Raw genomic sequence first — 23,729 nt, 5'->3', positions numbered from 1 at the left:
CAGTCTCTGATGTGTCTAAATTCTCCAAAGGAACACACACTCTAGGGGAGTGCCTGGAACCCCCTGGCTTGGGAGCCAACTCCTACAGGCAGAGGTCCCTTCACCTTCCCCAATAAAATATTTGAGAGTGCCCCCTCAATTTGATGGGTGTTGCCATTCAAATGGTGTGTATGCTGCATCTTTTGATAGATTATACAGGTCAGGGTTTACCTGTCGTCCCCCCAATATTTTATTTGAGTTGGCACCCCTGCCCCATGGAATCTTTCTACTGCTGGCAGAGAGTGGGGGTGGCACCCAACTTCTGTAACAATACTTTATATTGTTGTTGACTGCCCAAGAATGTGTGCTGATTGTTGGTCTGACAATGTTTTAAAACTGAATGAATGAATAAGAGAGCATCTGTGCACATAAAACAATATGTATCTAGAGTCTCAAACCCACACTTGGGCACCCTGCAAAAACACACACTCCTGTTTGTTTGTTTGTTTGTTTGTTTGTGTCTTTCTCTTTCTCTCTGGGTGGGCCAATGCAGGATTATTCCTAGACCAGCTATCCATTCTTCCATTCCTCAGTTCCTGGCCCAAGGGTTGTTGTTTTTTTTAATGGAAGCCAGAGTTTCACAAATCGTGCAATTAGGGTTTACCTTCTGTGTGTCCTAAATCCTTGACTTCCAAACCCAACTGTTACATTTTTACTACTGAACAGAAAACACACACATGCCAAGTGAAAAATTAAGCTAAAGGATAAGATATGCCTTGATATATGAAAGGGGTAGTCAGTCCAGAAGTTGCTGGACTCCTAAGGTGACGCAAGATCCTGCTGTTTGATCTACTCATAGGTAGTCAGTGTAGCGCCCTCCAGAAGTTGTTGGACTCCAAATCCCATCAGCCCCGGTCAGCATGGCCAAATATCCATGGATGATAGGTGCAGTTCAATCTCTTGCGGTTCAATCACCATGCTGCTTATTTGTGAAGTAGATGCTCAAGTTCTTTAAGGGGGAATATCATGTCACATTTAAAGCCCGTATTAGAAACAAAGCCTAGTGTTTATTTTGCTGGCATTCATCTCTGGGTGACAGACAGCACCTTCTCCCAAACATGACTCCCTGTCCCTTGAAACCTACAAATGGAGGGTGCTGCCTTTTTTTACCCAAATGGAGCAGGATTTTGCCTCCCTCAGAGAGCCAAATGGTCATTTCCTTGGCTAGTTTCGACCTGTCTCTGTGCAAGAGAATCTCTTCTCTGGGGACATTGGATATTTAGAGCTTCCACACCTGATGATGGGGTGTGTGTGTGTGCACATGGAAGAGACAGGGGTGGGGGTGGAATTTAACACTCCTCAACTAGAATAGTGAAGAAAACAGAAAGACTGAAAGCTATCCCTTCCCCTCACATCTCGTCTGGAACTGCAGCAGGTAACAAACACCTTCTTGCTGCTAATGTCAGGATAAGGAGGGAGACTGGTACTTAGTTCCCACACCCTTTTCCCTGCCCAAACTCCTCCCCTCTAGGTTCTTCCCATTGCAAGACTCCAAGAGACTCTCTCCCAGGGGTAGGCAACCTAAGGGGAATGGGATGCAGCCCAATTGCCTTCTCAATCAGGCCTGCGGATGGTCCGGGAATCAGCGTGTTTTTACATAGCCCACGGCTGAAAAAGGTTGCTGACCCCTGCTCTATCCTTTATCCTACTTCTCCTCAGATGCTGCTAGTGGTCACTGCTGCAGAGGAAATCTCAAGTGCCATAACGCAGTGGGAGAACACCTGCTCCGAATATAGAAGTGTCCTGGTTAAATCCTTGGTGTCTCCAGTTAGGTCTGGGGAAGATGCCCTACCTGAAACTCTGGAGAGCAACTGCCAGTCAGAGTAAATAGCACTGAGTGTGGTGGACCAGATTGGACTGACAGTTACCCATTTGCCTAATTCAGTTAGCTTCCTATGTTTAGGCAGGACAATACAGGCAAGGAAAGGACATAGGGGCAGGCAAAGGAAGGTTGTTAGTTGCTGCAGCAGAAGAGAGTCCCAGCCACCCTAAGTGTAGAATCAGAACCATCAAATTTGTGTAGCAACTTGGGGGGTTGTATCCACCTGATACAACCTTGGGGAGGGAGGAGCTGACCATAGCTGTCAATTTACAGATTTGAAAATAAGGGACCAGCAGCCAAAATAAGGGATTTTAGTCAACCAGCAGCCAAACGAAGCCTCAAGTGGTGGCTCCCACAGCGCAGCAAACCAGCAAAGGGGATGCAGCAAGGAAAACCACCGTCACCTCTCTGCTGGGAAGCGCTGAGCAAAGGTGAGTCCCCAGGCAACGCAGCCGATTTGATCGGCACAAGGCATGCAAGCTCCACCCCCCAGTCATTCTTAGACTCCTTATTGGGTGAGCAACACAGCCAAGCAACACAGTTGGAGCCTCTCTCCTCCCTGGCCGTCAGGGAGGGAGGGAGAGGAGCTGCTTCCTTTGAAACCCGGGAAATTTAAGGGACATCATCAATCTGGGACAGCAGCGGGAAACGGCGCTGGGATAAGGGAGTTTCCCACCAAATAAGGGACGGTTGACAGCTATGGAGCTAACAGATCACAAACTGCTTGGGTGGCAGCAAATCAAGGGGTGGGGAGGAAGGCAAAAAAAGGGGGGGGCAAGATGGGCAGAATCCAGAGTGCAGTCATGCCCAACCTGGGGGTTGTATCCCAAAAATATCAGAAGGGTACCAGGTTGGGGAAGGTAGCTATAGCACAATGAAGAGTATGTTTGGGCCCATTGCTGGATGACAGCAATACTGCAAAAGAATTCAGGGAGGGGAAACGAATAGAGGGCATTAAGGAAAACCCAAAACAAGGAAAATGAGATGGGTCTGTTTCCCCCCCCCCCTTGTGAGTTCAGGGTTGGGAGCCCTGTCAGGCTGAGCAAAGGCATCTATCTAAAGCTTTGTTGTTTAAGGGCATGTTGTTATTGTTATTGTTATTGTTATTGTTGTTGTTGTTGTTTAGTCGTTTAGTCGTTTAGTCGTGTCCGACTCTTTGTGACCCCATGGACCAGAGCACGCCAGGCACTCCTGTCTTCCACTGCCTCCCGCAGTTTGATCAAATTTAAGGGCACAGGGAACCACAATATAAATACGGCAAACAGTGAATTTAACAAATTTTATTTATTTTTAAAGTTTTTTTTCTGCATTCATGTTACATATATTTTCTCCGAGGAGATCAAGACGACGTACACACTTCACCCTCACGCCGTTTCATCCTCACAGTACTGTGAAGTAGGTTTGGCTGAGGGTCTTTGACTGGCCTGTGGCACCCATTTGAGCTTCAAGGCCCGGTAGGGATTTTAACCGTGGCCTCTCCAGTGTCCTAGTCCAACATTCTGTCACACAAATAGATAGATAGAAAAAATGTAATCCTCCCTCCTCCAAGTGGAACTCATGCATTGCCTCTTTATAATATAAGATCTATAAGTGACGGCAATGCAAGAGAAGAACAGCTCACCCACCAAGTGTAGCAAAGGGAGAATTATGAAATAGCTTGGACCAATGATTTTCAATGAGTGTGCCGTGGTACCCCGGGGTGCTTTGAATGATGGTCAGGGGTGCTGAGGGCAACCCTGGCCTCTGTCCCTCTTTCCTTCCCTCCCTCCTCTGATGCCCTCTCACGTCTCTGCCTCCCAAAGGCATGCGCAGCTGTTTGCTGCAGCAGCCCTGGCTACAAACTCCGCAGATGAATGGTGCCTCTGGGGCTGGCCAGGGGGTGCTGGCTGCCAGGAGCGGTGTAAGCAAGCAAGTGGGCGAGGGAGCCCAGCCAGGCAGTTCAGGCAGGTGCTGCACTGGACTTTCTTGTACTTGCTGTGTGCGAAGCCTGCCTGGAAGCTGAGTGCCCAGTGCTGAAGGGAAGCCTTTCTGTCATGCAGGTCAAGCAGCGCCCATTGCTGCCATTGCTGCCCCTGGTGCTGGCCTCATGTTCACCTTTGGCCAATCTCCATTGGGCCACTAAGGCTGGGGGCATCCTCTTCTCCCTCCCTTGTGGGGCGGTGTGAGGTGGCACCTCTCTTTGGGGTGGGGGCAGCTCAGAGACTAGAGGCGGTAGGAGCGGCTGCCTGGAGGACACCCAAGGAGAGGGGAAAGGAGAGGAGGTTGAGGGAACCCTCCACAACGGAGGGGTGAGAGGCTGCTGTCTCTGCAGGAAAGGTGTGAAATAAGTGGGCTCCTGAGGACACCCAAGGAGAGGGGAAAGGAGAGGAGGTTGAGGGAACCCTCCACAAGGGAGGGGTGAGAGGCTGCTGTCTCTGCAGGAAAGGTGTGAAATAAGTGGGCTCCTGAGCCCCACAGGGGAGCCGCAGAAAGAATGGAGTTGGTCAAGGGAGCCATGGACTCACAAAGGTTGAGGACCATTGATGTAAATGACACAAACCTTTAAAAAAGCAACACAGGCACCAGTCTGATTGTCTTCCAGACCAGCAATACTGAATGAAATGAACATGAGCTGCTTTGGCAAAGAAAATATCACTAATAAATTTAATAATAATAACAACAACTACAAGCACAACCACAACAAGAACAACAACAAGAACAACAACAAGAACAACAACACAACACCCACTACCACCATCACCACCACTGCTGCTGCTGCCACCACTAGCATATAAAAAATCCGATTATCCTCCACCTTATACAGGGCAGTTCTGAGGCAGAGAACTGACAATGCATTCCTGAGGCACACTTGAACATAAGCCATTGCTTTTGTGATCCACACTCCACCCTACTTAACTAGGGTTGCCATCTTTCAAAAATTGAATCAATTTTGAGCTTTGGCCAATTTTTGTGCAATGTTGTTGAGCTTTTTTTAATTGCTAATTCTCAATTCGCGTCCGTTTTCTTATTGCATCCCGGCTGTGTCAGCAAAAGTCAAGATGTATGGCCTCTTTGCCCAATTGGTGGCACAATTTTACCTCTAGAAACAATATGGAAAATAGCCTGACGATGGCTGGGTTGAGGAGAAGAAGAAGAAGAGTTTGGATTTGATATCCCGCTTTATCACTACCCGAAGGAGTCTCAAAGCAGCTAACATTCTCCTTTCCCCCACAACAAACTCTCTGTGAGGTGAATGAGGCTGAGAGACTTCAGAGAAGTGTGACTAGCCTAAGGTTACCCAGCAGCTGCATGTGGAGGAGCGGAGACATGAATCCGGTTCACTAGATTACAAGTCTACCGCTCTTAACCACTACACCACTCTGGCTCTCATCAATGCAAAAAAGAAAAAGGAAGGCGCCTCACAGGGGGGCATCTAGCACTTCAATGTCAGAATCTGACTCATTGACCAGGGCCTCATACATATTGACTGTCTTGAGTTCTATCGCCTCTTCCTCAAGGCCTAGTATAGGTGCCAGGATGCGGCTGTTGTCAGCACTGCCGTTCAGTAACTCGTACTCATACGAACATGCACACCTGTTGTTTCTTCCTAGGTCATGTGGGTTGTCCCCATCACTTCCACCTGTGTTGTCATCATCGTTGTCTTCATCTGTGCCTCTGGTAATACAGAAGCTGAAACAGAAAGTAAAAGGTGAGAATCAGGTCAATAGACCCAGGGCTTGCAATAGGCGTAAGGGAAGAAAACGAAGTACTTTGGAGGGCTGGAACTTCAAAGCCTGATTGGCATTTCTGCAGTTAGATGGTCTCTTTGCACAGCTTCCTATGTCCTGTTTCAGCCTTTCCAATGTGCACAGTCTGCTTCTGAAATCCATGCTTCAACTTTTAAACAAGTGCAAAGATTAACATTTGGCCACTTTCCACTCACAACATACCACTATTCTATCCATGTTTTCTAAGGAGATAGGAGGCTCACTTGCTGTATGGAGTTGTGTGGTTCTTGCTGTCATTTTGCACACTTTTATTTTTCTAGTGGTAGCGGAACTTATGCCACTGCCAAAAAAACACGAATCAGGGAGCTTGTCAAGGCACTGAGCAAGGCCTGATTTGCTGGAAGTGTCTACTCTTGTTTTAAAGAGTTCCTAGATTTTAGCCCAAATATCTGATCCAATAGTTTATGTCCTTTGCAAAAGCAGGGGATCTGCTGAGCCCACTGGTGACATCTGGCTGAGGCTGGATTAGGACTGCCAGAGGCCCTGAGCACTGAAAAGATTATGGTGCTCTCTCCAATATGTAGTTCAAAATAAGTTCAAAATAAAAAAGAGAAAAGAAAAATCAAGAAGAGTACGAGTAGAGTGTAAGGAAGACTAGCAAAGTTCTGATTTTTCCCATGACCACCTCAATACTTTTTCTTTAAAATATCAAAGGTCATTCCCCTCCCAGAACCACACACACAAACAAAATGGTCACTTTTTGGGTACCCCTGCTTTGCTAGTGCCTAACCACATCTTTTTGGATAATCCAGCCCTGAATCTGGCCATTCCGGATGAGACCTACTTCTCATTCACTCTCCTCCTACCACAACACATATGCACTGTAGCATTTATATTTCAGGTCCTTTTCACTTATTCATATTCATCTTTCCAATATGCTGCCAGCCCAAACATGTCAGTTCTACAACCCCTAGATAATCAGATAATCACTTACTATGAAATTGGAAAGCCGTCACCTGAAATACAAAAAACAAACAGCAGAACTTTATGAGCAAATGTCCCTCCAGAAAAGTAGAATCATTTCAAAACTGCAAACAGCTTTTGTTAAAAATGTAACAAGCAATATCAGATGAACAATAGAAGTGCAGTTTATACCCTAATCCCAACAAGGGGAAAACACATACAGCTGCTGTGTTGTTCTGTATGTGGCAGGGGGGCACTGGTGCAGCTCTTAGGCAAAACGGCCTATAAACACTCCTTCTGTCTGGCATGGTCATCCTTTTCCACCAAGCACATAGCTTCGGGAGGGACGTACAAAGTTATGCTCAGAACTACCTGCAGTTCACTAGTCCCATAGATAGGGTTCCTAAATCCTTCACCCTGGTCCACCCACCCTGATCCTGAGGACTAATGCAGCAGAATCCCTCCCTCCAGTTCTTCATATATCATTTCACTCTGTCAAATCAGTGAAGCCATTGTTTTCTGAGTGAAATCTAACTCACTCACCAGTTCCATGTATTCTGTAGCAGACAATACACATAAGAATACCAGTGAGAAGAAAGGAGAGCAGAACAAGCATGATGATGGCAAAAGTTGACATCTTGGACCCTAGGACAACACAGCAAAGGATGAGATTTACATATTTGTATGTCTATTCATACTGATATGTTCATTTTAATGCACATGTTCCCCAAATATATACATTTTTGTAAACACTGCTTGGAAAACTACACTGCAAAATTCAGAAAAGGGTGAATTTTGTAGGGTGACACTGTTTAGGTTCTCACACTGTTTTGAAAAGTGTGGATTTGATACAACTGCCTTTAAATGTGAACTAAATTTACAGTGGTGCCCCGCAAGACGAATGCCTTGCAAGACGAAAAACCCGCTAGACGAAAGGGTTTTCCGTTTTTCGAGGTGCTTCGCAAGACGAATTTCTCTATGGGCTTGCTTCGCAAGACGAAAACGTCTTGCGAGTCTTGCGATTTTTTTCACTCCCCCCCCTTTTCTAAGCCGCTAAGCCGCTAATAGCCGCTTAGCTGCTTTGCCACTAAGCCGCTAATAGCCGCTTAGCTGCTTTGCCGCTAAGCCGCTAATAGCCGCTAATAGCGCTAATCCGCTAATAGGGTTGCTTCGCAAGACGAAAAAACCGCAAGACGAAGAGACTCACGGAACGGATTCTTTTCGTCTTGCGAGGCACCACTGTAAATTCTTCCCAATCCCTAGTTCTGAGAATAGGTCACAGGACTTCAGCTTGAAGGGGAATCAAAACATTTTAAATCCTTTCCCATGTTAAAAGTATCCTGAAAAGTGGCAGGCAAAGGGTTGGAGCCTAATTTTCCTGTACTCCCTAGTATGTAAGGGGTTTGGTTAAAAAAACCAAAATACTTTTAGCAAGTCTGTTCCCCCCCTCCCCACTAATGGGGGATGCATTCAAAAATGGCACTTCCAACTTGCAGCCTGAATTCTGCCACCTTCAAGCCTGTCACACAGGCAACTTCACTTCCTCCTTTTCCTTAACTTTGCTATCAAGTGCTGTCTTTACCAGTAGGCTTTGGTAAAGGCTTCCCAGTAGTAGTCGCTGTCGTAGTTGCTGGTGTTGTAGCTGGACCTGCAAATCAAGGCAAAGATGCTGCGTCAGCAGAAAGGAGACCGGCTTTCACCCAAAGAGCAACTGAAGCAAGGCTGGAGGAGAATCTATGCAGCAGCTGTTAGAATTCCCCACCCCACCCCAGTGTATTCGCAGGGCGAATTTCATCTCCGGAGCCACACAAAAGACTTTAGGGTTGAGATGTCGGGTACTTCTGCTGGGTTGTCAACTGGGGTGACCTTTAGAAACAGGCTCATGTCGGACAGGGTCTTCTTCTTTTTGCCTCTAGCACTTTCTCCATGAAAACCAGCTCTTTACCACCGAATTGGAGCAAGCAGTAACCTGCAGGAAATCTGAATAGCTGTTTGCTCCAATTCAGCAGTAAATATTGGGTTTTCCTGTGGAAAGCGGTGGGGCACCAAAAACAACCCCCCCACACACACGTTCAAACACAAACCAGGAAACCATGGACCTGTGCCTAGAAAGTGCAGGGCGAAAGTTAAGTCTGGATGAGTCCTAAATGAAATAAAAATCTAAATTCTCCCTCTCCCTCTCCCTCTCCCTCTCCCTCTCCCTCTCCCTCTCCCTCTCCCTCTCCCTCTCCCTCTCCCTCTGGAAATGACAGTGCACAAATGTTCCTCAAAACTGGGAACTCCCAGCAACAGTCAAGGTATATGTAGGCCACTTAGGAAGCTGATCTTTTTTGGAACACATCTTTGAGCCAGGATACACCAGTTACTAGTACATTTGTATTCCATGTTAGCCCTATTCAGAGAAGACTCACTGAAAGGCATGAACGGGACTAATTCAGGTCGACCCATGTCAGTGTGTCTGCTCTGGAGGAAATGACGCTTGTGCTTCTGTGGGTGCAGAAATACATTCCTGGCTGCTAGTGAGAGTATCCTCTTCCTCAAGTCGAGTCCTAAAGAGGCAATGAAAGCCCCACAGTACTGTATAGCTTGGCCAGTTTTTGGAGCTGAAAATGCTAGCCCCTGTAATGAGGTAAACTTTACCTGTCACTTGCTACTTTATCAGTACATCTGTGCTCAAGGGCTAACCCAGGGGGAGTAGCGAAGGCCCCACTGCCAACACGGTCTCCTAGTTTGCGAAGGAGCCTTAGGGACAGAAGTAGACTTCTGGGTGCTTGGCACTCAGAGAGAAGGAAAGGGTGACAAGAGCCATTGAGAAGGATTCTGACATTGCCTGGAAAGGCCCCTGAGCAGAGAATTTTTTGCAGTGAACCCCAGAGCTTTCCAGGGAGTTGCCGCATTGCACATTCCCCTCCCCTCCCTGGGAATTCAGGTTGTCCTCCTCCAGCAGTCTAAAATAACAGGAAGGCCACACTAATGTTCCTCACGTTTTGCCACGGTGAGCTCTCTTGAGTTGAAGCTGCCAGATGTAGTTCTTCCTCCGAACACCATCCAAGCCATGCTGGTGGCATCTGTGAGAATATTAGAGATACGTCCCCATACTGTGCCTTCCCCACATGCACCCTTGTCCCCCAGGGCCACTGTTCTCTTGGCAGGACTCAGCTGGGAGAAAACCATGCCCTGGGAAGTGCTGTGGTGTGGCATTGCAAGGCACTGGGAAGGTTTTGGCACCCCTCATCCCCGCACCCCTTTGCTGTCTAGATTGGGCCTCCGCCTCCTCACACTTGATACACAACTAGAGATGAGTTGAGTTTACAGGGTCACCTTTTGAGGCTGCAGGGTGAAGGAGTCCTTCTATTTCTATTTCCCCTCCATCCACGACCACGTGGACAACTAGAGGATGCCTTCAACAAGGGGGGGGGGGAACAGCGGACAAAAGCAGGAGGAAAACTGGGGGCATTCCGCAAATGCTGCCTGCTGTAGCAGCTGAAGGCCAGGCAGAGAAGCAGGCGACCCCACCTCAATCACCCATGCATTTCCCACCCACAACTCAAAACTGAACAGCCTATCATTTGGCGACAGCTTACCTGCCACAGCTGTGGTGCTCATTGCGAACTCAGTGCTAGGCCCCAAAGTAGATGGCACTGCAGAACCTGCAAGCAAAAGCAGGAATGCATTTTTCTCTCTCCATCCCTCTCCTTTTCTGAAGAACAGATCAATTCTTTTTTGCATGTAAGATTCTGATAATCACTAGATGCACTGATAGTGCTTAATAACTGTTGGTATTCCACAGCTTTTATTCCTTCTAATATGTATATTGTGCCATCAATGTAACTGGTGTTTTACAGGGCAGCTAACATACTGCAAAGGGTTGTTTTTTGGGGGGTGGGGTGTGTGTGTCAGTCCGGATGATACCTGTGGGTCCCTTCCAAACCTGCAATCCTGTGTATGTGTAGAGTGCAAATCTAGGACAGGAAACCTGCTGAACCAATCAAATTAGTCTTTCTGTTAAGGTAATGGCCTTGGCTGGCCAGTTAAGTACTGCCATTTACATGTTGTAGGAGGCTGCCATAGAGACAAGTGGGTAGGCTTTTTTCCACATCACCTGGTGGGATGCCATATCAATCAAAGATGGGGAACTCTGTGTGAGAGAGAGTTTTGGCTGATCTTGGAAGCTGCAGAAGCAGGGATGTGTCTGCTGTACGCTAGACCCAAAGCTGTGACTTGGGGCTTCCCTAGGAACTTAATGGGCAGGTAAGAGTTAAAATGCTGTGGGCTCCCAATTCACACTTGTCCTTTGTTTTTTAGATACAGGATTGTAGCCTTCTGCCTTACTGATCTTTCTGAACTGAATTTTATATTAAGAAAGTAAGAACGTAAGAAGATCCTGCTGAATCAGGCCAATGGCCCATCTAGTTCAGCACCCTGTTTTCACAGTGGCCAAACAGATGCCTAAGGGAAACTAGGGAGCAGAACACATTGTTTTATTGTGTACTGTGGATTTGATTATTGTACACTGCTCTGATATGTTTTTAAAATGTAGTTTATAAAATTTGTCAAATAAAATAGAATAAAATCTATCTATTTCATGCAAAGAATTTCAGATACTGGAGCTCTTAACACAGAGGCCAAGCCTGGACAAAACTGATTGTTATAAATTGCGCGTGCGGGGGGGGGGGGGGTTAGCTGCTTTGGAGAGGCTATTGTTACACTATGTATTGCTTTGTGCTGTATTCTGGTTTTCTTGAATTTGTATGTAGCCATTTTACTGCATTTTTAATTAAATATTATTATTATTTGAATAAATGAATGAATTGGGTTTCCTAAAACTAAATCACTCTGGAGCTACATTGTGGATCTTTGCATAGCAGAGGCTGTTGGATGCTCTTACTTTGCACGTTTATCCGAATAGCTCTACTCTGCTGGATCTGCTTGCTGACCCTGTTTTCAACTTCACAGTAGTATCTGCCAGCATCCGATGCCTCCAGCCTGTCAAAGGCAAGTACGGCTTCCTTGCCCACAAGGGTTGCATTGCTTCCTTCCACTTGTTTGAACCAGCGGTAAGTGATGGGCGGAGAGCCGCTGGTCAAGCACGACAGGTTGAACCTCATCACGCCAGGCAAGCTGGTCTCATCATTGTTGGTGGCCTTAATGACAGGCTTGGCCACTGGAACTGGGAAGCAAAACGATACTTATCAAACACCTGCAGCAAATTTGGTACTTGCACAGCTCAAGCAGACATAGAATGCGAGGAAAGTAAAGGAAGATGACTGAAGATACTTTGGAATTGTAAGGTTCTAGGAGAATGTGATCCTCAAGGTTCTACCTCTTTTCACAATTGATAAAAAGCTTGGGGACCTGTCCCCTCCCTCCATTTAGAACATAAGAAGAGCCCTTCTGGATTAGGCCCATCTAGTCCAGCATCCTGTTCTCACAGTGGCCAAACAGATGCCTCTTCTGAGAAACCTGCAAGTAGGGTCCAAGCACAACAGTACTCACCCCTCCTGTGGTTCCCAGCAACTGGTTATCAGAAAGAAGCATTGCTGCCTCCAACTGAGAAGGCAGAGCTGAGCATTGTAGCTAGTAGCCATTGATAGCCCTCTCCCCCCTGAATTTGCCTAATCCTCTTTTAAAGCCAGTCCCATCTGTCACCAAGGCACCTTGCAAAGAAGCAGCTGAGCACCTGAATGGTGAAAGCAAAGCTATATTTTCTTCTTCCTTCACATTTTTAAAATCCTGCTTGAGAACCTTTAAAAAAAAGCAAACTACACATTCTCTGAATAAACAAAATAGAAAATGATACTATGCAACTTAAATATATATATACACATATATATTGCATTTTTAACCATGCAGCCTTCTCAGCATATTAATGCAGGTTACCTTTTTTAACCTTCAGTATGATGATCCTTGATATTGTTACCCTGGTATTGTTTTTGGTCAGGAAGGTAACTTCACAGGCATATCGCCCTCTATCTGCCATGTCGAGATCGTGGATCAGGAGGGAGACATCTCCCAGGGGTTGCTTAGGAACGGTGAGTCGGTCTCTGAAATGTGCCACAGGTGTTTGGTCCCCTGAGTCATTATCCCGGTGAAAGATGGCTCTATTGTGATGATCCCGCTGCCTCCAAACAACACTTTGTTCCAGGAAGTCAGGAGATGGGTCATACAAACATGGCAAAGTGACCGAAGCCCTCCAAGTGCCATGGGTCTCATGTGGGCCAGTCAAATCCAGAACAACTGGGGGAGCAGCAAGATAAATAGAAGGTTATTATATTATTTCACAGGACCGATTGATTGATATGCCAGAAATTTGTAAAAGTAAAGGGACCCTGACCATTAGGTCCAGTCGTGGCAGACTCTGGGGTTGCGGCACTCATCTCGCTTTATTGGCCGAGGGAGCCAGCGTACAGCTTCCGGGTCATGTAGCCAGCATGACTAGGTTGCTTCTGGAGAACCAGAACAGCACACGGAAACGCCGTTTACCTTCCCGCCAGAGCGGTACGTATTTATCTACTTGCACTTTGACGTGCTTTCGAACTGCTAGGTTGGCAGGAGCAGGGACCGAGCAATGGGAGCTCACCCCGTCACGGGGATTCGAACTGCTGACCTTCTGATTGGCAAGTCCTAGGCTCTGTGGTTTAACCCACAGCGCCACCCGTGTCCTGCCAGAAATTTAGGCCTGTGCAATTAAAGTGAATTGAAGAATCTGGTCCAGCAAATCAATTTTATTTATTTGTTTGTTTATTTATTTAAACACACACAGACAAATAAGTGGGCCTTTTCCTCTGCTGGATGTTCTTCCTAGGATGAAGAACAACATCCTATTGTGGGGCTGTGTGTGAGCCGTTGCTGATTTAGGAAGCCTCAGACATAGAGACATGTGTTGTTCTGTGTTGGATCCCAAACTGTGACTTGAGGCTTCTCTGGAAACCTAATACCAGATCTGCTGCAGTATTAACGCAGTAAGTGCTTTCATCTTTTGCTCATGCTGTACCTGTAATACACATGTAAATAAACCTATATATCCTAAAGACATCACAGTCTCCGCTGGCCTTCATTCCAAGGAAACTAAACCTGGGTAAGCACAGGAACCCCTGGAGGCTGTCGCTGCTCAGAGAATAGGGGGCCAGTAACAATATTGTCTACCAGATCAGAGCATTAGCCTGCATGGGCGTGGCCAAGGGGGCTGCCCCCCCCAATCAAGTAAATCAATAAAAATACTTAACTGAGGCTCGCCCTCCCAACATGAGCGTAGCCAAGGGGGCTGCCCCCCAAATAAAGTAAATAAAAAAAAAATACTTAACTGAGGCTCCCCCCCAAGATGAGCGTAGCCAAGGGGGCTGCCCCCCAAATCAAGTAAATCAATAAAAATACTTAACTGAGGCTCGCCCCCCCCAACATGAGCGTAGCCAAGGGGGCTGGCCCCCCCAAATCAAGTAAATCAATAATAATACTTAACTGAGGCTCCCCCCCAACATGAGTGTAGCCAAGGGGGCTGCCCCCCAAATCAAGTAAATCAATAAAAATACTTAACTGAGGCTCCCCCCCCCAAGATGAGCGTAGCCAAGGGGGCTGCCCCCCCAAATCAAGTAAATCAATAATAATACTTAACTGAGGCTCCCCCCCAACATGAGCGTAGCCAAGGGGGCTGGCCCCCCCAAATCAAGTAAATCAATAATAATACTTAACTGAGGCTCCCCCCCCAACATGAGCGTAGCCAAGGGGGCTGGCCCCCCCAAATCAAGTAAATCAATAAAAATACTTAACTGAGGCTCCCCCCCCAACATGAGCGTAGCCAAGGGGGCTGGCCCCCCCAAATCAAGTAAATCAATAATAATACTTAACTGAGGCTCCCCCCCCAACATGAGCGTAGCCAAGGGGGCTGCCCCCCCAAATCAAGTAAATCAATAAAAATACTTAACTGAGGCTCGCCCCCCCAACATGAGTGTAGCCAAGGGGGCTGCCCCCCAAATCAAGTAAATAAAAAAAAATACTTAACTGAGGCTCCCCCCCCAACATGAGCGTAGCCAAGGGGGCTGCCCCCCAAATCAAGTAAATCAATAATAATATTTAACTGCGGCTCCCCCCCCAACATGAGCGTAGCCAAGGGGGCTGCCCCCCAAAATCAAGTAAATCAATAATAATACTTAACTGAGGCTCCCCCCCCCAACATGAGCGTAGCCAAGGGGGCTGCCCCCCCAAATCAAGTAAATCAATAAAAATACTTAACTGAGGCTCGCCCCCCCAACATGAGCGTAGCCAAGGGGGCTGCCCCCCCAAATCAAGTAAATAAAAAAAAATACTTAACTGAGGCTCACCCCCCCAACATGAGCGTAGCCAAGGGGGCTGCCCCCCAAATCAAGTAAATCAATAAAAATACTTAACTGAGGCTCGCCCCCCCAACATGAGTGTAGCCAAGGGGGCTGCCCCCCAAATCAAGTAAATAAATAAATAAAATACTTAACTGAGGCTCCCCCCCCAACATGAGCGTAGCCAAGGGGGCTGCCCCCCAAAAATCAAGTAAATCAATAATAATACTTAACTGAGGCTCCACCCCCCCCAACATGAGTGTAGCCAAGGGGGCTGCCCCCCCAATCAAGTAAATCAATAAAAATACTTAACTGAGGCTCGCCCCCCCAGCATGAGCGTAGCCAAGGGGGCTGCCCCCCCCACTCAAGTAAATCAATAAAAATACTTAACTGAGGCTCGCCCCCCAACATGAGCGTAGCCAAGGGGGCTGCCCCCCAAATAAAGTAAATCAATAAAAATACTTAACTGAGGCTCGCCCCCCCGCAGCATGAGCATAGCCAAGGGGGCTGCCCCCACAAATCAAGTAAATCAATAAAAATACTTAACTGAGGCTCGCCCTCCCAACGTGAGCGTAGCCAAGGGGGCTGCCCCCCCCAAATCAAGTAAATCAATAAAAATACTTAACTGAGGCTCGCCCCCCCAACATGAGCGTAGCCAAGGGGGCTGCCCCCCCAAATCAAGTAAATAAAAAAAAATACTTAACTGAGGCTCGCCCTCCCAACATGAGCGTAGCCAAGGGGGCTGGCCCCCAAATCAAGTAAATCAATAAAAATACTTAACTGAGGCTCGCCCCCCCAACATGAGCGTAGCCAAGGGGGCTGCCCCCCAAATCAAGTAAATCAATAAAAATACTTAACTGAGGCTCGCCCCCCCAACATGAGCGTAGCCAAGGGGGCTGCCCCCCAAATCAAGTAAATAAATAAATAAAATACTTAACTGAGGCTCCCCCCCAAGATGAGCGTAGCCAAGGGGGCTGCCCCCCCAAAATCAAGTAAATCAATAATAATACTTAACTGAGGCTCCACCCCCCCAACATGAGTGTAGCCAAGGGGGCTGCCCCCCCAATCAAGTAAATCAATAAAAATACTTAACTGAGGCTCGCCCCCCCAGCATGAGCGTAGCCAAGGGGGCTGCCCCCCCAAATCAAGTAAATCAATAAAAATACTTAACTGAGGCTCGCCCCCCAACATGAGCGTAGCCAAGGGGGCTGCCCCCCAAATAAAGTAAATCAATAAAAATACTTAACTGAGGCTCGCCCCCCCGCAGCATGAGCATAGCCAAGGGGGCTGCCCCCACAAATCAAGTAAATCAATAAAAATACTTAACTGAGGCTCGTCCTCCCAACGTGAGCGTAGCCAAGGGGGCTGCCCCCCAAATCAAGTAAATCAATAAAAATACTTAACTGAGGCTCGCCCCCCCAACATGAGCGTAGCCAAGGGGGCTGCCCCCCAAATCAAGTAAATAAATAAATAAAATACTTAACTGAGGCTCCCCCCCAAGATGAGCGTAGCCAAGGGGGCTGCCCCCCCAAAATCAAGTAAATCAATAATAATACTTAACTGAGGCTCCACCCCCCCAACATGAGTGTAGCCAAGGGGGCTGCCCCCCCAATCAAGTAAATCAATAAAAATACTTAACTGAGGCTCGTCCTCCCAACGTGAGCGTAGCCAAGGGGGCTGCCCCCCAAATCAAGTAAATCAATAAAAATACTTAACTGAGGCTCGCCCCCCCAACATGAGCGTAGCCAAGGGGGCTGCCCCCCAAATCAAGTAAATAAATAAATAAAATACTTAACTGAGGCTCCCCCCCAAGATGAGCGTAGCCAAGGGGGCTGCCCCCCCAAAATCAAGTAAATCAATAATAATACTTAACTGAGGCTCCACCCCCCCAACATGAGTGTAGCCAAGGGGGCTGCCCCCCCAATCAAGTAAATCAATAAAAATACTTAACTGAGGCTCGCCCCCCCAGCATGAGCGTAGCCAAGGGGGCTGCCCCCCCAAATCAAGTAAATCAATAAAAATACTTAACTGAGGCTCGCCCCCCAACATGAGCGTAGCCAAGGGGGCTGCCCCCCAAATAAAGTAAATCAATAAAAATACTTAACTGAGGCTCGCCCCCCCGCAGCATGAGCATAGCCAAGGGGGCTGCCCCCACAAATCAAGTAAATCAATAAAAATACTTAACTGAGGCTCGTCCTCCCAACGTGAGCGTAGCCAAGGGGGCTGCCCCCCAAATCAAGTAAATCAATAAAAATACTTAACTGAGGCTCGCCCTCCCAACATGAGCGTAGTCAAGGGGGCTGCCCCCCCAATCAAGTAAATCAATAAAAATACTTAACTGAGGCTCGCCCCCACAACATGAGCGTAGCCAATGGGGCTGCCCCCCCAAATCAAGTAAATCAATAAAAATACTTAACTGAGGCTCCCCCCCATCAAGTAAATCAATAAAAATACTTAACTGAGGCTCCCCCCAACATAAATAATGAATACGCTCATGCTAGCCCTGTCAGAGAGAGAAAATAGCACCAAAGTGCCCTCTTCCCAGGCATTTTCTTAAGACAGCTTACCATAAACAGCAGTAAACCCCCCCCCCAAAACCTGGCTTGTATATCTCATGCAATTTTCTTGAAAGAAAATTGGGTGTTGGGGGGTGTTTTCATGCAGGTGCCTTCCTGAGCCCTATTAAGGGCTGAACCTGCCATCTTTTGCACACAAGGCTCACAAACAGGAGGCCCACAAGCAGAACCTGCCTCTGACAATGAAGTTAGCACATAGCCATTGTGGCTTGTAGACAGGCATAAAGAGCTAATAACGGACACCTCCTTGCATAAAGAGACACCAACTGACCTCTGAAGCCACCTGCCGGAGAAGGTAATAGGCAACTAACAACCAGAACACTTATGAAACCAAAGACGCAAGACAAGAGGTTCAGTTACCTTTTAAAATTAAATAAAAACAGAGGTCTTGCACAAGGCTTATTTACCATAAGTACACAACAAGAGCTGGATCAGGCCATGGGCCCATCTAGTCCAGCATCACATTATCATAATGCCCAGTTAAATGCCTCAATGGTAAGCCCACAAGAAGGACCTGGGGTGCAACAGCACTACTGCCTCTGATTCCGAGTAATTAATTTAATATTTAAACTCTGCTTTTCCAGCAATAAATGTTGAGCTCAAAGCAACTAAGAAATACATTTCTAAAAAAACAATGCCAGAAAACAACATCATAAGTAATTTGCCACGAAGCTAAGATTATGCAAGATTACGGCATCTGCTACATCTTGAAAACCACACCTGTTCCATCCACCTGTTCAAGCCCCTATGACATGCTAAACACTTCATGCTTCTTTCTTAAACATATCAAAGAATGACATTTGGCTTATGTAGTAAATGTGAATGAGAGGACAGAATGAAAAGGATGAAAAGCCTTGCAAAATTTTAAAGGTACAGCAAATGTAGAGTGGCATAAAACCATCAGATCAATTGCAGTCACTTAAGTGCCTAGGCAGATTTACAGAAAAAAAGCATACAAAATGTTCTACAACTTCTTTGGAAGTTTTCTTGTTTTGTGTAATTTAATCAAAGCCATAATATATAGCCAGGAGTGATTAAGCAAACAGTGAAATTTTCCGCCTCTTCCTCACAACAATGCAACAGAGCAACATCACACATTTCAGTTGCAACACATAATCTACGGCTTTACTGTCTTCCAACCCATGCCTAGTTCTGAACCCAAGCAACAACTTTGTAGATGAGACACCGGGTGCCGTAGCGAGAGGCATCAGTTAAGAAGAAACATTCCAAAGTGGAAGGAAAAATGTCTCAAGGCTGCTTTTATAATGAGTTGTTGCATTAATAGAGAAGCCAGAGAGATCGGATTCAGTCCTCAGTTAAAGGCAAACCTCCCCAACTTTCTGAAACAATATGTTAATCAAAATACAGCCATCCTTTTAAATCCACACTTCTCTGAACCCTGCAGTTCTCCATCCAAGTAATGCAAACAGAACTGCATATGCTGTGGTAAGATGTGCACAGAAATGTATATAAATGCACACAAACATGTATATATTAGGAGAAATTCTCACTGAAATGCTGATTAATTTTCATGTGGATTTGAAGGGGGGGAATTACAAATTGGCATGGAAATGCAAAAGTGGCAGCTTCACTCATCTCTGTGTATTAAAGATAATATTTTTTAAAAGTCTGCCACTGGTTAATTGTGTGGCAGATTATTTAGCTTATTGGTTTATTTATATTTTAAAAAGCCTGAGTATATTTCTACATCATAAAAAAATCAAAGCAGCCTACAGCAATAAAGCCATGAAACTATACATTAAAAGCATAAAAAGTTAAAAACCTTTAAAAGTTTTAATCTAAAAAATGAAACATTGCAGCCCTGATTGTTACTCTTATGAGTTCTGAAGAACGAAGTATTGTACATCTCATTTAAACAATATTAAAATTTCATCCTGAAAGGACTTACCTTTTCCATGGATAGTGGGTGAAAGCAGCAGAAACCACAGCCAAGCTACCTTGGCCATGATTGCCAGAGACTGATTACTCTGACTGCTCCTCACTCTGTGCTAACTAGTAAGGAACTGAATCCTTCAAGGGTGCAGTGAACAAAACTTCCCTCTCTCTGCTCCCTACGAACCGGACAACTGCATCAGTGTATCACAGATTTTTATACCATTGCCAGGGTACCTTCGTCCCCCCTTTTCTGTTCAAAAAGGAAAAGAAAGGAGGGGCATCTTCCAATTGGCTGAATACATCAAGGACATTATTGGAGTAAGCTGGTAGATTATAATAAAAAAAAAACAAGGGAAAGCAGTATCATCACCTTTGCAATGAATGAAAGAAAAAAATGTACTTGTTTGCAGGCGCAAGTGTTTATTTGGAAGAACCTTGTAATAGTTATGTCTCGATTTCTGCATGACCTTTAGAAAGAACTTTGTTTTAAAATCAGATTTTTTTTTCCAACACACACTTCTTCCCCCCGCCTCTCCATTTTTTGCATCCTCTCCTTCTGCTCACATTTTATGTATATTTGCTAAGTTTGCAAGTTTCAGGGTAACCCTAAATGGGCTGAGAGACTTCGACACCTGAACTGCACATTTAGAACTAAAAATTCAAGCACAAAAAGCCCTGTCAGTTCCATAGAAACTGAACACATTTAATTGATTTATTTTTAAGTGTTATGATTTATATCCACCCCATGGAGCCCAAGGCAGCAAACATTTAAGTGATAATTTTAGTGGGATTATAATGTTTTAAACACATAGGGTGGATGTGGCCTTAATTCAGGGGTAGGCAACCTAAGGCCCATGGGCCACAAGCAGCCCACAGGAGTCGTTTAACTGGCCCCCAAGCCACCCCCAAACCAAGTCGCCTGCTCGGCGAGTCCCTGTGCATTGTGCTAAACTGACGCAGCACGGTTCGGGGACTCACTTCCGTAGTGCCAGAAATCGCGTCTGCGCATGCTCAGATGCCGAAAATTGTGTCTATGCAGACGCAGGCACCGGAAATCATGTCTGCGCAGATGCTGGAAATCGCGGCTGTGAGTGCGCGATCTGGCCCACAGTGGGATCTCCATTGGAGTGAACCGGCTTAGGTGAGGTAAACCTTGCCGACCCCTGCAATTGAAGAAAAGTACCATATTTTTCGCTCCATAAGACACACTTTTTTCCTCCTAAAAAGTAAGGAGAGATGTGTGTGCGTCTTATGGAGCAAATGGCACTGCGCAGAGAGGGAGAGCTGCACAGCACCCCTTCAACGAAGTGGGAGGAGAAACGGAGCCCCTTCCATTTCTCCTCCCGCTTTGCTGAAGAGGCGCTCTGCAGAGAGGGAGAGATTTTTTTTTCTTGTTTTCCTCCTCTAAACACTAGGTGCTTCTTATGGTCGGGTGCGTCTTATAGAGCGAAAAATACGGTAGGTAGGTAGTTGGGGAGCAGGGAAGAAAAACAGAGGGTGCAGACTAGGGGCTGGGGAATGTGAGGACATGCCGTGTCTGCCTGCCTATATATGTCTGCCTGCCTATGTTTTCTGCTTTGTGAAATGGTTCTGTGACCTCTGAGGGCATCATAGTGCCACTGTCAGGTCTGAGGCCTTCTGCGGATACAATGGAGCAGGCCTCCATTGTTCAGAAAGGGAGTTGAAGGGGCGGGCGAGAATCATGGTGGGTATTTATAGGTGCAGCCTGGATCAGCTGATGTCTTTCAGAGGCCACATCTGCCCCACACATTTAAAGCTTTATGACACCACTTTTAAACACTCATGGCTTCCCCCCAATGATCCTGGGAAGTGTAGTTTGCTCAGGGCGCTGAGAGTTGTGAGAAGACTCCTACTCCCCCTGCAAGAACTATAGTTTCCAGATCTCCCTGAGAAGAGGGATTGACTGTTAAAGCACTCTGGGAACTATAGTTCTGGGAGGGAAATAGGGGCTTCATAACAACTCCCAGCACCCTTAACAAACTACAGCTCCCAGAATGCTTTCTGGGAAGCCATGTTCTCTTATACCACTGTTAAAATGGTCTAAAGTGTTTTAAATGTCTGGTGCAGATGTGGCCTTTGTTATTTAGAAACATTTATGTACTACCCTTTGTCCTATGTAGTATTTCAGAGGTGTGAACAGCCACCCAGGGAATCCTTCCATACTCTGTTCATAGTGGGTGAACAGAAAATATCAGCACAGTGTGCAGCGTTAAAGCAAAAAACACCATTAAAAACAAAGTGAGTAGCTAATAAAAAATTGAAATATTAAGCAGCTACAAAGTCCTGTTGTCAGGCATCCAAGAGATGCCTGAAAGTCAACATTGAGGATGTCTTCCAAATCTCTGGTGACACCAAATGCCCAACTTCTAGTTGGGGCCAGTTGGGCCTCAGTAACCCTGGTGTGGGGACAAGTAACAGTCCTCTTCCATATAAGCTCTGACTAACTGGGATATAAAGGCTCAGGTGGTCTTTAAGGTACACTGGGCCAAGGTTGTTCAGGGCTTTGTATATCAACACATCCAACCTGAGAGCCTTTCTTAATTTTGGGAACCCTTAAAATAGAATAGACCTATACTTTCTCTGACAGAAATGCTATGGAGGCGCAGGTTACAGCAACAGCCAAGGCGACATTTTTCCACCTTCGCCGCATCAAGCAGTTGGTCCCTTACCTTTCCCACCCCGACCCGGCCACAGTGATCCATGCGACGGTCACCTCCAGGCTTGACTACTGTAATTCGCTCTACGTGGGGCTGCCCTTGAAGCTGTTCCAGAAACTCCAGCGGGTACAGAATGCTGCAGCGAGGCTCAACACGGGGTCTCTGCCATGGGAGCATATTCACCCAGTGCTACACCAGCTGCACTTGCTCCCGGTGGAGTACAGGGTCAGATTTAAGGTGCTGCTTTTGACCTTTAAAGCCCTTTACTGCTTAGGACCCTTGTACCTACGGGACCGCCTCTCCTGGTATGCCCCACGGAGGACCTTAAGGTCCATAAATAGCAACACCCTAGAGGTTCCGGGCCCTAAGGAAGTTAGATTAGCCTCAACCAGAGCCAGGGACTTTTCAACACTGGCTCCGGCCTGGTGGAACGCTCTGCCTCATGACACCAGGGCCCTGCAGGATCCGATTTCTTTCCGCAGGGCCTGTAAAACAGCCTTTGGCTTGGAGTCAATTTGATTCCCCCCCCCTTTCTTTTTCCTTTCTCCTTCTGTGATGAGGCTGCATTTTAATTGTTTTAATGTTGTATTTTAATATTGTTTTTAAGTTGTATTCATTCAAGCCATTTTTATGATTGGTTGTTAGCCGCCCTGAGCCCGGCTTTGGCTGGGGAGGGCGGGGTATAAATAAAATTTATTATTATTATTATTATTATTATTATTATTATTATTATTGATGTATATAAAATGCTTATATTAACCAATCCGTTCACATGCCCTCTCAGAAAGGCAAAGTTGGTTAGACAAATTCATGGAGGAGGAGAGGGCTATGGACGGCTACTAGCCAGGATGGCTTTGCTCGGTCCTCCACAGCAGGAGGGCAACAATGCTTCTGAATGCCAGTTTCCATAAATTACGCTCAAGTCCTGCTTTTGGGTTTCCCATAGGGGCATCTGATTGGCAAATGTGAAGACAGGACATAGGACTAGATGGGCCATTGGCCTGATTCAGCAGGACTCTTCTGCAGTTCTTATGTGCTTGAAAGCTTCTGTCTTAACCTGGTAGCTTCTTCACTACAACCTTCCTCTCTGACTCTTGTGTTCTTGCATTAACTCTTGGCCCAGCTAAGCTGTCAGATTGGTTTGCAGGGCAGTGTGGTAGATGCCACAGCAAAAGAGGAGACTTCTCATGAGATCTTGGGGCCCAAGCATCTTTCACAGCTTGCAAATGGGCAGGGTGGCAGAACCTTTAAAAGGACCAGCCACTTCTTTCCTCTTGTGGAGGAATTGGGATGGTCAGACTTTGGGCTGGAAATCCTTTTGGTCAACAGAACCAAATTCAACATTATGCCAGCCCCCCAGCCCCCTGCCGGGTGGGGGTATGTCTGTCAGTAAAGTTGTAGCTAGTTTTCACTCATGCATCTGACTTGGCCAATTATTGGGTTGGCAGGACGGGGGGGACCAGAGTAATTGTCCTGTAACCTCCTAGGCTTATCCGGAACCTTACTTTAAAAAACCAAGGCCAGTTCTCAATAACAATCTGGCAGCTGACCTCCTGAAAGGGACATGATATGGCAAATGTTTTTTGCTGGCACAATCTTTCAAAACAACAATTGAAGCTGTTTCCATCTTGTTATTATATACATTCTTGCAGGGTCATATTTATAGAACAACCAAAGGTCACAGCCTGAAAGCATCTAGACGGTTAGAATTGTTAGAGACAAACCTAGTGCCATCTTGG

The 23,729-nt window shown here is 46.4% G+C and overlaps 1 protein-coding gene across 2 annotated transcripts; it reads right to left on the bottom strand.

Annotated features, from left to right (window-relative positions):
• Window positions 1-4,501: 4,501 nt before the first annotated feature.
• VSIG4 (V-set and immunoglobulin domain containing 4) lies at window positions 4,502-21,996 on the bottom strand. Of its 2 annotated transcripts, none has more exons than XM_081847138.1 (9): window positions 19,683-21,996; window positions 12,412-12,768; window positions 11,420-11,701; window positions 10,116-10,181; window positions 9,516-9,599; window positions 8,114-8,179; window positions 7,075-7,176; window positions 6,563-6,584; window positions 4,502-5,530 (listed from the first exon to the last, which is right to left on the bottom strand). In XM_081847138.1, exons 1-9 carry the CDS (start codon window positions 19,774-19,776, stop codon window positions 5,260-5,262), a joined length of 1,344 nt encoding a protein of 447 aa, XP_081703264.1. In that variant the 5' UTR covers window positions 19,777-21,996; the 3' UTR covers window positions 4,502-5,259. The 2 variants fall into 2 exon arrangements, with proteins under 2 accessions (XP_081703264.1, XP_081703265.1); XM_081847139.1 differs by lacking the exon at window positions 19,683-21,996 and adding an exon at window positions 19,326-19,653 and having other exon boundaries at window positions 4,504-5,530.
• Window positions 21,997-23,729: the final 1,733 nt, after the last annotated feature.

This window comes from Podarcis erhardii, assembly GCF_964252035.2.
Source record: "Podarcis erhardii genome assembly, chromosome: Z".
NCBI classification, from domain to species: Eukaryota; Metazoa; Chordata; class Lepidosauria; order Squamata; family Lacertidae; genus Podarcis; species Podarcis erhardii.
The sequence above is the reverse complement of the archived record's forward strand: the minus strand, read 5'-3'. Positions and strand labels throughout refer to the sequence as shown.